Raw genomic sequence first — 14,417 nt, forward strand, 5'->3', positions numbered from 1 at the left:
TTTTACATCCAAGGCTGCATCCCTGAAGATGAAAGGGCGAGTGTACTCAGCCCGCATCAGAAGTTGGATGACGTACTGTATGGAAGTGAAACATGGGCCCTGAGGGTGGAGCATGAAGAGAAGCTGCACAGAGTGGAGATAGGGATGATTAGATGGATGTCCGGTGTGTCGCTGAGGTAGAGAAAGACAAGCGCAGAGCTGAGACAGAGGAATGGGAGTGGAGGTCATAGCGGATGTGGTGAGGAGATGGTACGGACACGTAGTAAGGAAGGAAGAGAATGACTGGGTGAAGAAGTAATGTTGGTGAACTTATAGAGGGGACGTGACGAGACGTACAAGGCGATAGCTCTTGTATGTTAAAAGCCTGTTATATGACCATGTAACCATAAGGTTTAATATAAGCCTATACTGTATTGTCTAGCTTTAGGCTCCATCACCGCAGGTGTGTGTTTATGCCAAGGAGCTGTGCCTTGTGATTTACTATGTTACCCTTCTCTGGAGCATAACTGTATGATTATTGTTTACTCATTTTCCCTAAAGGAACATCATTAACTCAGGAACATCTCTCACATTAATCATCCCTCGTTCCAAGACCAAAACCTACTGTGGGGCTGCTTTTAATTGATTTGTCCCAAGACTCTGGAACAGCCTCCAAGTAGAAGTAAAAGTGTGTTTTGTTTTGCAAAATGGCTGAAAATCTCCAGGACTCCAGGGAAAAGTGTCACGCACGCACACACGCGCACACACACACACACACACACACACACACACACACACACACACACACACACACACACACACACACACACACACACACACACACACACACACACACACACACACACACACACACATGAATTATTTTATTTGGATCTGAAAAGGAAGTGCAATACATAATAGATTCAAACACTGATCTCAGAATAAGGTTACATTGCGGTCAAACCAGATGCAACATTGATGACTTACTATATAGTAAACAACCTTGTGATCCCCCCCTTGCTACTCAGGGATATATGAAACATCGTCTTCTCCAGATAGACAGACTGCCTATGATAGCTGAGATGATATTAGGCAATGTTTTAGCATTTGTCTTTTGCAATCCTCCAAATTGCAAGTTTGTGAACGTGGCCCAGAGTCCCAAACACAAGGACAATATGTTGACAGTTGTCCCAAGGCCATTATGTTCCACCAAAGGCTGAAATGTAAAACAAGTGTCCATATATACAAATCAGATGGGCAGCCAAATGCCACAAACACAGCGTCCAATGTACCTCACTAGTTTCGAGGTTTGTACAATGCAACATATCAGTGATTTGTAGAACATACTATGGCAAGTTGGCAACATGTATTTTCTGACGATTGGGTTGATATTAGTATATTTTCTATAAGAAGATTGTACTGTATATGTACATGAATAAAAGTTAATATGGCATTTCCTTAACCGATTAAAACCGGGAAAGCATCTGTGTCATTTTCGATTTTTACGTTGGCTGTTCAAAAATAGCAGATATACAAGCTCGCGGCGCGTCACTTCGTGCCGTGCTGCGAAGTTTGTGCATCTGCTACTTTTGAACGTGTGAGAACTACTGATTTAGAAGGCATTTTTAGAATCGGCCTCAGGTCTTAATGGGTTGATAATAAAACAAACGGTGAGCCCCATCGCTGTCTGTTCTCCTCATGTGGCGTTGCTTATTGACAGCGCTCAATTTGACAAAAAATTCATACTTAAACTTAACTCACTGCGACACATGGGAGTCCTTTTGGCGACGTCACATTTGAAATTGTAATGAACTTTAGAGGGGTCTGCCTGCCGTGGCATGAATGTTTCGTGGCCTTATAGCGAAGCACTGGTCATGGACCTGGCAACATCTGACAGAAACACAGAAAAGACAACAGAACAGTGGTGTAAGTATAGTTACTCAAGTACTGTACTTAAGTACAATTTCAAGGTATTTTTTTTACTTTACTTGAGTGTTTCCATTTCTTGATACTTGTACTCCACTACATCTCAGAATCAAACGTTTTTTACTCTGTGACATTTATATATGACAGCTTTTAGTAACTAGTTTCTTTGTAGATTAGACTAGATTATTAATAATTAATAAAAACATATATACACAAATCTGCTAAATGTTTCGAAGATCTCCCAATGCGTCGCATCGAAACACGTTCGGAGCTTGTAGGTCTCCTATTTTCGAATAGCCTAAGTATAAAATAGTTTCATTGGTTAATGATCAATGATCAATAACATGATATATATTATTCTAAAATGGGTAATCTTCATAATTATTTTACTTTTACTTATAGTACGTTTAGTGCATTTAGTATAAAAATGTATAATACTTTTGTACATTGAATGCAGGACTTTTACTTGATATAGAGTATTTTTTACACTGGTATCACTTTTATTTAAAGTTATACAGTGCAGGTCCACAAATAACGATTTTTAGCAGCCTCTGCTGGTCATTACCGTCACTGCAGGCCGTTAGTTTATTCCTCTGTTACCCAGAATTCCATTTGTTTTCACCGGAAGACGGAAGCGTTTCAAAAAGCGTTCTTTTAATTGTTTTATACGATCTGTGGATCGTTTTTCTTAGCCAGTGGAGCTTTAGTTACCGTGAGCTGTGTTTTCTTTTTCTGTTGTTTTTCGACCTTCAAATCATACAATCTCTTAAAATCAGCGTGAGTTTCCCTTTTGTTATTAGCGCGGTAGTTCCTGGCCAAACAGGAAACCGGTACTGTAGTTCCTGGCCAAACAGGAAACCGGTGCATTTCCGCCTCCGTTTTCCGGCCAGATGACGTCATTTTCGCGGGAAAGTCCCCCTCGACACCGTTCAATAGAAAATATATAAATAAAAGGCTTTCGGGGGTGAAATTTATGGAGTGGGTGTTGTGAAACTTTTGCCACTCACAAAAGATATACAATTTAACTTTAGTTTTGTTGAAAAAGTTACTAAGTACAAAATCTAAGTACTTCCATTGCTGCAATAGAAGCAGCTATCACAGTACATTCCTTCTAGCCAGTGATGACACATATGAAATTGCAGCACAGATCAAGCTAATCATTTTCAAGTGGGTCATCCAGATGGCCATCAATTATAGCCTGGTAAACACCCCCTCCCTCCGGAAATCTCATGCATTGCATTGCATTTGGTTTCAGGAAGGAGGGTCTGGGATTGCTCACAGAGTAAAGCTGCCCGAACCGCTGCGCATACGAACCAATCAGCGGCTGCTAGGGGCGGGATCATCCAATCACCTGCCTAGTAGCTTGAAAAAATGAAACTCCGTCTGTCATCGATTCTGCGCCCGAAGTCTCAGATGCAAGTACGCTGTGAAACAAAATGTGTGTCGCAAGCTTCTTCCATTTGACGGAGTGAGGTTACATCAATTAGCCTACAAACTTTCAAATCAGTTATTCAAAGCGGATGTCTATTATTTCACAAAGACTAACACTGCAGAAAGCAATAAAAAATGATTCATAAAACATTATTAATAATAGCAGATCTACACGCTCGTAAAGCGCCAAGGACGTGTTGTTGTGAGCTTGTAGATCTCCTGTTTTTGGCGCTGCGACACCATTATACAACAGAGCATAGTTATGCATTACCATACCATCCCATCCCATCTCATCATGTCTTGCCCTTAACCCATTAAGAACGCATCTGTGTCAGTTTTTAGATTTGAGCCAAAACGCATTATTTTACACTTTGGCTATTCAAAAATAGCAGATCTATAAGCTCATAGCCGAGCTTGTAGATCTGCTATTTTTGAAAAATCACGAAAATTTGTGCAAATCTTTGAATACGTATATTTTTAAAGCGAACATTTGTAACTCAAATCTTTGCTTCTGGGGGTCCCTGGTAACCTGACGCTGCCAGATCCAAGAAGCTTGCTTCACACATTGTTTCACAGCTTATTTGGGGAACCTGGTTACTCAATACCGCCCCCATCTGGCAGAGTCAGGTTAGGTCCCTGGAACAACATAATTTTGAGATGGCTGTCCGCGGTGAAATACATAATAATTTTGGGGTCCTTGACGTGAAAAAGTTTGAGAACCACTGGCATAGCAACATACGTTTTTTACAAAAAACTGTTAGGATTTAGAAGACATTTTGTAGAGTCGGAACCTCAGGCCTTAATGGGTTAAGTGTGTACCTGTCAAGGGCATCAACAGGCGTACCGCTGCTACCGCTCCCGCAGTGGCAGCCATAGTCGAGTCCGTGCATTTTCACTCCAGGAAGTACACATCCAATCATGTCTTGGAAGTTCTTTAGTACATGTTTGCTGCGGCCCGCCTCCACTGAGGCTATGAGGAAACATGGAGAGAGCGGATTCATCTCAGACAAAGCCACTTCATTTCTCCATTTTGTGCCTTATTACGGGGCCAGGCTGCCAGCATGGCAGCAGGCCCTGTTTTAAGATTGGCATTATTCAGCTTCTCCTTCTGCCACTTTTTGCAGTTCTGGCTGAACCGTGCATACGCTTTTTACGAAACCATATGGTACATGGTCATGAAAAACTATCAAGAAATAATCTTCACAATCTTTCGTCCAAAGGTGGCGCTATAGCACTCAATTGAAAATGGCAACTTTGAACAGGTACAACTCATGCCCTGTTTGACCTAGAGCCATGAAACTTGGATACACATATGCGTCTCCTCATGCTGAACAACTTTCACCCTATGACTTTTGACCTCTGACCTTTAGATCGCCCGCCATTTTGAATTATATGAAAAACTGTCATTGGCTCCTAACTTCTGCATTTTTTCACTATGGAAAATCCGCTACTAACGTTTTGTCGGCAGAGGTCCAAAGTTCATGTGTAAAGAGTTTCGTGCAGATTACTCAAAAATCCCAGGAGGAGATGTTTTACCTATTGCAGTTTTATGAAAATTATTCATCTGCCCCTAACACATACATGCAGACTCACATTTGTTTGAAACTTTGCAGAAATGTAGAGGGTCATTCCAAATATCACTGAAACCAATCTTACTCCAATTGGCCAAAGGGGGGCGCTATAGCAATTTTTGGAAAATGCAAACTTTAAACAGGCATAAGTCATGCCTCGTTTGGCCAAAAGTTGTGAAACTTGCTTACACTTGTGCCTTGACTCATGAGGAACACATCTATCGCTTTGACCAGTAGCTCCGCCCTTAGATTGTCCGCAATTTTGAGCAGTTTGAAAAACACTTAAACCCAGGATTTTTCAGCTATTTGCTTTAAACTGTGTCATCTGTCTGAGCTCCTTTTTCACTGATTCTGGTCTGTTGGTCCAATGGCTTCTCGCTTCAGCATCTGTCTCTGGATCGCAGGGTCGCCGGTTCAAGCCTCACCTCACGCTGGCTACTTTTCACTTGTATCGCACAAAACATGTGCAACTGTTAAAGGTAACATGAAATGCTTCTTTGAGAGAGTATGTCTTTGCAATGTATGACATACTTCATTGTGGAAATAGCTGATCTACAATCTCACAACTTTTCAGATTTTGTGAGCTTGTAGATCGGCTACTTTCACTAGTTTTCGTTCCGAGGAGACAAAACATTTCTTTATTGGTAAATGGTTTGTGAACCAGTGATCTAGAGTAGTCCGGGACACAGAAGCTGGGTTCATAATGGATGGAAAAAATTATAAATGTCAACAGACACTGTCAGGTAGGCCATATACTGTATCTAGCGGTGCCGGGAGAGGGATAGTCTGGTTACCTAACGTGCAATCACGCTTCAGCATTTCCTAATTCCCCCATAAGATGGGAAAGCTACACTCTCATTGACTGCTGTTTTCAAATCACACCTCCTCATTTCCATTTAATGGAAATGCTCGATTCTAATTAGCTGGGGAAAAGATGGAGGTGGAGATAAAGAATTTGGAGACACCTGATTCGTTTTTCTGCAACCAACCAGCAAGCGTTCCTTCCAGCTTCTCTCATCTTTTTTTTTTCAAGCACAGGTGTGTTGATTAGGCTACAGCTGAACTTATGGTGAACTCTGCTTGCAAGTTGCTATGACATCAAAGGGGCTCCAATGGAGCTGAAACCTTGCCCTTTTCCAGTAAAGCAGAGTTTAATAGCAATTATTTCATTCATGTCTTTGTATGTTTGAAAAGAAGATGTGTATATTTTGCAATAAATCTGCACTTTATTTCTGCAGCTGTACTTTTGACTTGTTTCTACCAAAGATATCTGTAAAAATAGCAGTCAAGCAAATATATTTTATTGTGTGTGTGTGTGTGTGTGTGTGTGTGTGTGTGTGTGTGTGTGTGTGTGTGTGTGTGTGTGTGTGTGTGTGTGTGTGTGTGTGTGTGTGTGTGTGTGTGTGTGTGTGTGTGTGTGTGTGTGCGCTACACGCTATATATATATATATATATATATATATATATATATATACATACACCATATTATAATATATGCATACACAATAATTATGGACTGAGTTATACACACACACACACACACACACACACACACACACACACACACACACACACACACACACACACACACAGTAGCACAGTAGGACAGTAGCACAAGACTGTATAATCTATGTCACACACTTCATATAAAGATCAGTCCATAATAATTCAGCTCTGTACATCATACAATTAAAATATCACTACAGTAAAGTATTTAACAATACAAAATATAACTACTTGGCTGTATGGCAATCTCAACAAGACACTGACCTCTTTGTGTCACTAATTAAATGATATTTGAAAGATTCATATCACTTGGTAAGACTTTGGGTGGGTTAGAGAGATGTTCCGGTCGGGAATCGAACTGGTGACCTTTCGATCCACAGCTCCCCCTTCCTCCTCCCCCACAGCTTCTCCTCTCCCCTCCTTCCCCTTTTTTCCTCTTCTTCCCCCCCTCACCCAGGCTATTGTTCCCCAGCTTTAGCGGAATGAGAAGAGAGACAGCCTTTGAATCCGTAGGTCGCTGGTTCGATCCCTGTCCCCGACAATGTATTTAGGTGATCATGATTTGGCATTCTTAGGTTTACACATAGTGTTTCTTGAGGATAGGATTAGGTGTTGTTTTACTGAGGTTAGGGTTAGTGAGGGTTTAAAATGCTCATTTGTTAATTGCAAGGTCTCCTTTCTCTCAAGTTCAGTCTTCTATGTTTCTATGGCTTATTGTGCATATTACTTATCATTGCTTCTTTCTTTTTTCTCTCTGCATTCCCTGGCCCTGTATTATCGCTGCTTGCAGCTATATTGTATTATTATGTTTGCACACATAAACATAAATGTATGTACTGTATTTATATATGTATTATTTTGAAGTAGGACCCATGCACACAGCTTTCAATGCACTTCAATGTATTCTCTATAAAATGGGGGTTAATATAAATATTCCACAGAGCATCAATACTACTATTATTGATACTAATATCATTAGCACTAATACGGTAATAATAGATATAAATTAGACTGAAAAAGGCACACACAAAAATAGCACAATAGTGAATCAAAACCAGCAAGTCTAATCTTTAAATGTGATAATTAAACAGTTAATCACCCCTAGGCTACAATTACGAATGTGTTTCAAAAGTGAATAAAAACAAGCCAGACAAACCACATTGGATGTTGAATACTCACCGGCCAGGAGACAGGTGGACAGGACAAGCAGAACACGAGTCAAGCTCATCTTTACTGTTGAAGCAGTGATGTGGAATAGGAACCTTTTATGTAGAATAAATACCTCCAGGCATGTTCTTTAACAGCAACGACCGAAACCTAAAGCGTGCAGCCCTGCAGCCAATGTACACTATACCGTATACACAAACCTCCATGCATGTAAACGATCGCAAAGTGTTAAATGAATACATTTATTTTAAATGTACAGTTTATGCAAACCCTCTGAAAACGACCTGCATTCCTGTATTAATTTCTCCTGAAAGCTCAACCCATGATCTCACCTTCATATAAATCGAAATAATATTAAACCCAATCTGATTAAATTAATTATACAAACACTGTCTTTTTTCAAGTCTTCCTGGAACACATTATTACATTACACAAAAAGGTACTGTGTGAAGCCGTTAGATTTCAGACCTAGTTTAATTGCAATAACGTCAAATGTTTTCTGCAACTTGTTCAGTTCATTGAGACTTTTGGAACAATATGCACCAACAGCTATTTTAACAACATGAACCCTAACGTCCCTATTCTGGGGTGAACATTCAGCCAAAATAGCAGATCTACAAGCTCACAACACGTTGTATTTTATTTTATATACTGTATTTTATTGCTTTATTTTGAGCAGCTGCCCAAAATGTTACTTACACATGTACTGTACCTAGACATCAGTGAAACAGACAAGTGACTTTTGTATCTGATGTATACAGTATGTGTGCCTTCTGTTTCGTTCCACATTTAACAGCTGCTAAAGATGGTAAGGATATTTCTGTCTGCTTTAGCACATTTTTGACACTGCTTCTAAAAGATAAAATATATTGTACCTGTCATTAAGACAAGACCCTGACCCTAAACCTAACTTTTATTTATGTCCATATTTTAAATTTTTTTATTCTTACTTTTGTATTACTATGACCTTGTTTTTTTTATATCCATAAATAAATAAGCAAAATAAATAGTGAAAATAGCAGATCTATACCAGCTCACAACGCGTCACGGTGTGAGCCGTTGTGTGATGCGTTGTGAGCTTGGTTAATGTGTTCATAATATGTTTTTGTACGTTTGGGGTCCGGGAAGACACCAAATGTATCTTTTGGGTCTGGAGCTAAAAGGTTTGGGAAACACTGGTTTTTAGAGACTTGCCAGAGGAGAGTCAGGTTTGCAGGCTGGTCAGTGTGGTGTGACTGCAGGTGTCAGTGTGTCACACATTGATCTGTTGGGACTGTTAGCGGAGCCACTCAGCCATATCTGGAGGTCACAAGGTCAAAGAAACACTCTCTAACAGCTTTGGCAGACATTCTGCCGGGTGTAGGGGTGTGTACAGTACGTGTGTTCGTACGTGTGCGTGCGTGTGTTCATGTGTGTCAATGTTTCACGTGAAGCGGAACGTGGACTATGTGGAATAATATATTGATGCATTGTTGGCTTTGGAAAAACATCAAATTCTGGCGAGTTTGCTATGAGACATCGCCTGCAGATGTCAAACTTACATTATAACTTCAAATATTGATGTACTTTTGTCTGACAAATGTTGAATGAATTGGCATGAGACCAGAGAGAGAGAGAGAGTGTGAGTGAGTGAGTGAGTGAGTGAGTGAGTGAGTGAGTGAGTGAGTGCGTGCCTGCCTGCCTGCCTGCCTGCCTGCCTGCCTGCCTGCCTGCGTGCGTGCGTGCGTGCGTGCGTTTCATTAAGGATATAAACGCTTATTAAAAGTTCTACTGAAATACTCGCAGTCTCTCTTCTGTTACCTAACATTGTTTTTATTGCCAGTGTAAGAGCCACTTTATTACAAGAAATATTTGTGGATATTCATTAGTATTCTGTAAAAGATTTTTTTGTTACCTTTTGCTATTTGCCATTTGATGCATTCCTGACAGATTCCTGACAGCAATGATATTAAAAATCTACAAAGTAACTATGGTAACTAAAGTTTTCAAATAATTGTTGTGGAGTAAAAAGTTCCAATATTTTCCTATGTAGTGGAGTAGAAGTAAAAGTAGAAGTAAAAGTATAGAAAATTGGAAATACACAACATTTTACTTAAAGGAGTAGTTCACCCAACAAATGACTTGTTTTCTATCAATTACACAGCCCATGAAGCCTCGAATTCATGGAGATTGTTTTGTTTTTGTCGCATTCCTGAGACAATAATAATTTAATGACCGGGTGTATTTCCAGTAGGAGACTCAAAGAGACTCCTTTGTGTCTCCTACCGGATACATTAGCATCTTTCCGCCGGTAATCAAATTATTGGCTTAGGAAAATCTCCATGAATTCAATGCTGCATGGGTTGTGTAATTGATAGAAAATAAGTAATTTTTTGGGTGAACCAATCTACTTTAAGTACAGTACTTGAGTACATGTACTTAGTTACTTTCCACCACTGATAATGAGTACTTTTACATTTGGTGCTGTAAGTATATTTTGATGCCAATGCTTTTGTCCTTTTACTCAAGTGAAAATCTTGAATATGTGACTTTTCTACATTGTGGTATTGCTACTTTGACACAAGGACATAACGTGTTGCCATGTCTGGCTGTGTGTTGCACACAGGTAACCCGTCCCAGCCCACGTCGCTCCACTATATGAGTCCATACCAGATGAACACGTACGCCATGGCGCTGAAGGCTGTGGGGGAGATTATCCAGGACTATGACAGCGACAAGCTCTTCCCCGCCTATGGCTTCGGAGCTAAGCTGCCCCCCGACGGCAAAGTCTCCCACGCTTTCCCACTGGTACGACACACACACACACACACACACACACACACACACACACACACACACACACACACACACACACACACACACACACACACACACACACACACACACACACACACACACACACACACACACACATATGTGCACACACACGCAAGCACGCACGCATGCATACACACACACATGCACACACACACACAAACAAACAAACACATCCACACACACAGGAATACAATACAGACACAATCCTTTTTTTATAGGAGATTATTGCCATGTATCCCTATTGCTCTCATGGGTGTTGGCACACACACTCCCACATGCACTAAAACTACCCTGCACATGCACACCCACACGCACCTACACACGCACGCACGCACGCACGCACGCACACACACACACACAGCCACATGCACTAAAACTAACTTACACGTACACACATCCAGCACAGCGTGGTTTGGGGCTGTCGCCGTGGTAACAGCTGGCTGTTTGCGTTCAGCAGCCGGCTCATCTCTCTGCCCAGTGGGAAACTCCCAGCATCCTCTCTGCTTCCTCCTGACGGATGAGAGCCACCTATATATCCATATATGTAGGTGGATGATGCTGCTCCCCTCCTCAACGACCTGTTGTTCACACTTATGTCGTCAGGATTCAATGAATATACAGATACCCATGCTGCTTAGTTATCGATACCACTTATTTTTTGGGGAGGGGGGTCATATGAAAACAGTTATTTTAATATAAATTGAATACTTTATTGGTCCAAAAATGAAAACAGGTACAGTAAACATATAGGCTATGATTTTGGGGGGCCCCAGATGATTTGCTTAATGTGCAACATTGTTTTCTCACTTTTTCACACTAAACAAAACAACATACAGTATACTGTAATTGTATACAGGGTATCTGCACATTTCTAAAGTTACGATGTAAGGACTTTTAAGACCTTTTTAATACTGCTAAAATAAAAAAAATGTTTGCATTTCTTTTTTGATTACTTTTGACGCAGTAATGGTCTTATTTTTGTATTTTCTTTTATATATATTTTTGGGGATTTTCTTTTTTAAAAGGTCTTAAAAGTCCTTAGATCGTAAAAATGTGCAGATACCCTGTATACACTTATACTGTATTTTGTTTTTTTAGTGTGAGAAAGTGAGAAAAAAATGTTGCACATTAAGCAAATCATCTGGGGGTCCCAAGTTAAGGTTCAGTCAGGAACACACACGTCAAAGTAGATTTAACCATTTTAAGAGCCATGCACACATGAATTTCAGTTCAACATTCAATTCATTTAAACGCTTGAGTAATGCAAGACTGAACTATAAGGTGTAGGCTGGCCTGGGGTGGTGGAGGCAAGTTTTGCCAGCAGCAGCAGGAGCGTGTGGCAGCAATTGAAAAGCAGAGATCCAGTGTAGGAGGAAGCCGAATTTAAACGGATCACCTTGTTAATAAGACCTGGAACGCATCTGTGTCACTTTAGATTTCTTTGGCTATTCAAAAATAGCAGATATACAAGCTCATAGCTCGGCACCGAGTGCCGCGCTATGAGCTTGTAGATCTGCTATTTTTGAAAAATCTTGACTTTTTTTGGGGGGGTTCAAAAAAACTGTTAGGATTTAGAAAACATTTAAAAACATAATCATCAGGTATTATGGTTATACTAGGAGGAAGATTTTTTTCAAAAGAGTGTACAGAAATTGTTAAAATTATGTTTTTATGTGGACAGTGGACACGCCTCTAGTTCATTAAGTATACCTGGTTCTCACCTTAGCACCTCCTCCACCACCTTAGCACCACCCACCTGTCCTAGTCCCTCCTCCTCCTCATGCCCACACCTGTTGTGTTATGATAATGAGGGGGAGGGTATATTTTTACTATGTCACTAAAGGGCTGTTTTTCTATTGGCACGTTTGACCCTCAAGGTTTCAGCCTCCAGGTAGAAACTCAAAATAGTCAAAGTAGACATAAAACACCATAAAAACACCACCAGGGGGCTTAATGAAGTTCTATCAACCTCATAGACACATGAAAAACAGAAAAAGTGCAAAACCATGGCACCACCTCTTTAAAGAATCGCCTCAGGTCTTCATGGGTTAAGGGAATGAGGTGTGATTGGTGTGTAGGAAAGCGTGGCTGATTGAAAGCAATCAGCAGACTGACAGCTGATTACAGCTGAGCGTTTGTGACCTCCGTGCCCTGCATGAACTAACGCGATGCTTCATGTTGAGAATCACTGCAATAACATTACTTTGTTTTGGTTTTGTAGTGTGCTGGGGATGGGGGGTATAGGGTGTGTAGTGGGTGTTCTTTGCTGTTGGTGTACTGTAGTGTGTATTGTGTTCCATTGCAGAGTGGTGATGAGGACAACGTCAGCTGTGTGGGAATAGATGGAGTGCTGGAGGCTTACTTCCACAGCCTGAGGACAGTGACACTGTACGGGCCCACCAACTTCGCCCCTGTCATCAACCAAGTCGCACAGTGAGTTTGTGTGTTTGTGCATGCAGGCAGGTGTGCGTGCGGCAGAGTGGGAATGAATGAATGAATGAATTGTTTTTTATTATTTTGTCTTGACCTAATTAAGTCGATTTTAGCTACTCTTATCCAGAGTAACTTACAAGTGCAAAATCATGGGTGTCATAAGACACCTAACAAAACCAAAAAAACACCACATATGCAAATTGATCTGTAAACCTCCCAAAAAAACGTACACCAAATTCACACAAGCAGCGTCAATGCTATGTGAACAATGCTAAATGCAATAAACTGGCCATGTCCGAGGTCATGAGTGACAGCCTGTCACCGTGTGTCAATGTGTGGGTCTGCTACGGAGGTGAAGAAACAGACTGTGTGGAAGTAGAGATTAATGAAAAATAAGTTTCAAACCAACTGCTGTAGATATCAAATTAATCAAGATTGAGCAACTACCGTACGCGACCTAGTTATTGCCTAAAATGAATAGTTTGTTTATAAACAAGCAGCCATGCAGAGATGAGAAATGATAGTCTCTACTTCTCCTCCCCGCTGATCAGCTCTCTGAACAGAGCTGTAAAACTTTAATATGCACTACTTTCATACATCAGTCCGTTTCTGTCCATCTCAAGTGGTGTTGAGTGCCTAGTCTACGCTCAGCGAGAGCCCTGGTGGTCCAAGGTATCAAAGCCAGCACGTGCACGGGCTGGGGAGTTTACAGACAGGGGAGAAAAGTAGAGGCACTCGATGTTCGTCTTTGGCTGCTTGTTTGTAAACTATTTATACATGTTATGCATTAAATAGGCCATGTAGTTGGCTCAATCTTGTTTATTTTCACACGTACAACTTTGACGCTACTTCTGTCTTTCAACTTCAACTTCAACTTTATTGCAGGGCTGCCAACTTTTCAGAAAACCTTGAAGTGAGATTTGGTGGCGTGTGCAGCAAATATTATTAACACATTGAATGCCAATCGCGTAGATCTACGCGAACCTATTTAAAGCCGCAGCGTGCCAATCGCGTAGATCTACGTAAACCGCCGGTTCGCGTAGATCCCCCCCCAGGTGCACTTTCGGATTTTTTTGATCCATTTCCGGTTCCGGTTTGAAGACCGGAAACAGAATTATTTGGGATCCGGTTTTGCCGATGGCGTCGGCCCTCGTTCTAATGACGAAACTGAAACTCAATTCTCTTCCTGTAGTTTTTTCTCCTCGCATATCACTGTTTAACGTGAACCGCTCTAACTACAACCATGGAGCTCCGTTTGACATGTGGTTTTCACTGGTAGATTCAGTGAGAAGTCGCCGATGTATACAGACAGTGCACAGACCAATCTTATGGATTTTAACAAGGTCTATGGCGACGTGAAAAAAACAATAACACGTTGGCACTGGTGAGTACATTATGAGATTAACGTCTGGCATGGAATGTATTAACAGAGTAGATGTAATTTCCTGTATTTTGGTGCATTTTAACAGGGAGTTTGATCAGGCTTTACTAGCATGGGAACATAATTCGTGAATGCTTTAATTTAATCCATTAACAAGCTAAACAGATTTGATGACTGAAGCAATTAAAGAGCCATCTTTAATCTCT

At 40.9% G+C, this 14,417-nt stretch overlaps 1 protein-coding gene across 1 annotated transcript in view; it reads left to right on the forward strand.

Moving 5' to 3' along the window:
• Positions 1 to 14,417, forward strand: part of LOC308096293 (copine-9-like) — a gene marked incomplete at both ends in the record, with an annotated part of 121,719 nt that overhangs the window by 81,318 nt on the left and 25,984 nt on the right. The window contains 2 exon segments of the mRNA XM_080443680.1: positions 10,186 to 10,367; positions 12,703 to 12,830. Of these exon segments, the coding sequence (XP_080299806.1) occupies positions 10,186 to 10,367; positions 12,703 to 12,830 (310 nt within the window).

This window comes from Gymnoscopelus braueri (genome assembly GCF_963280865.1).
Source record: "Gymnoscopelus braueri genome assembly, chromosome: 12".
Lineage (NCBI taxonomy): Eukaryota > Metazoa > Chordata > Actinopteri > Myctophiformes > Myctophidae > Gymnoscopelus > Gymnoscopelus braueri.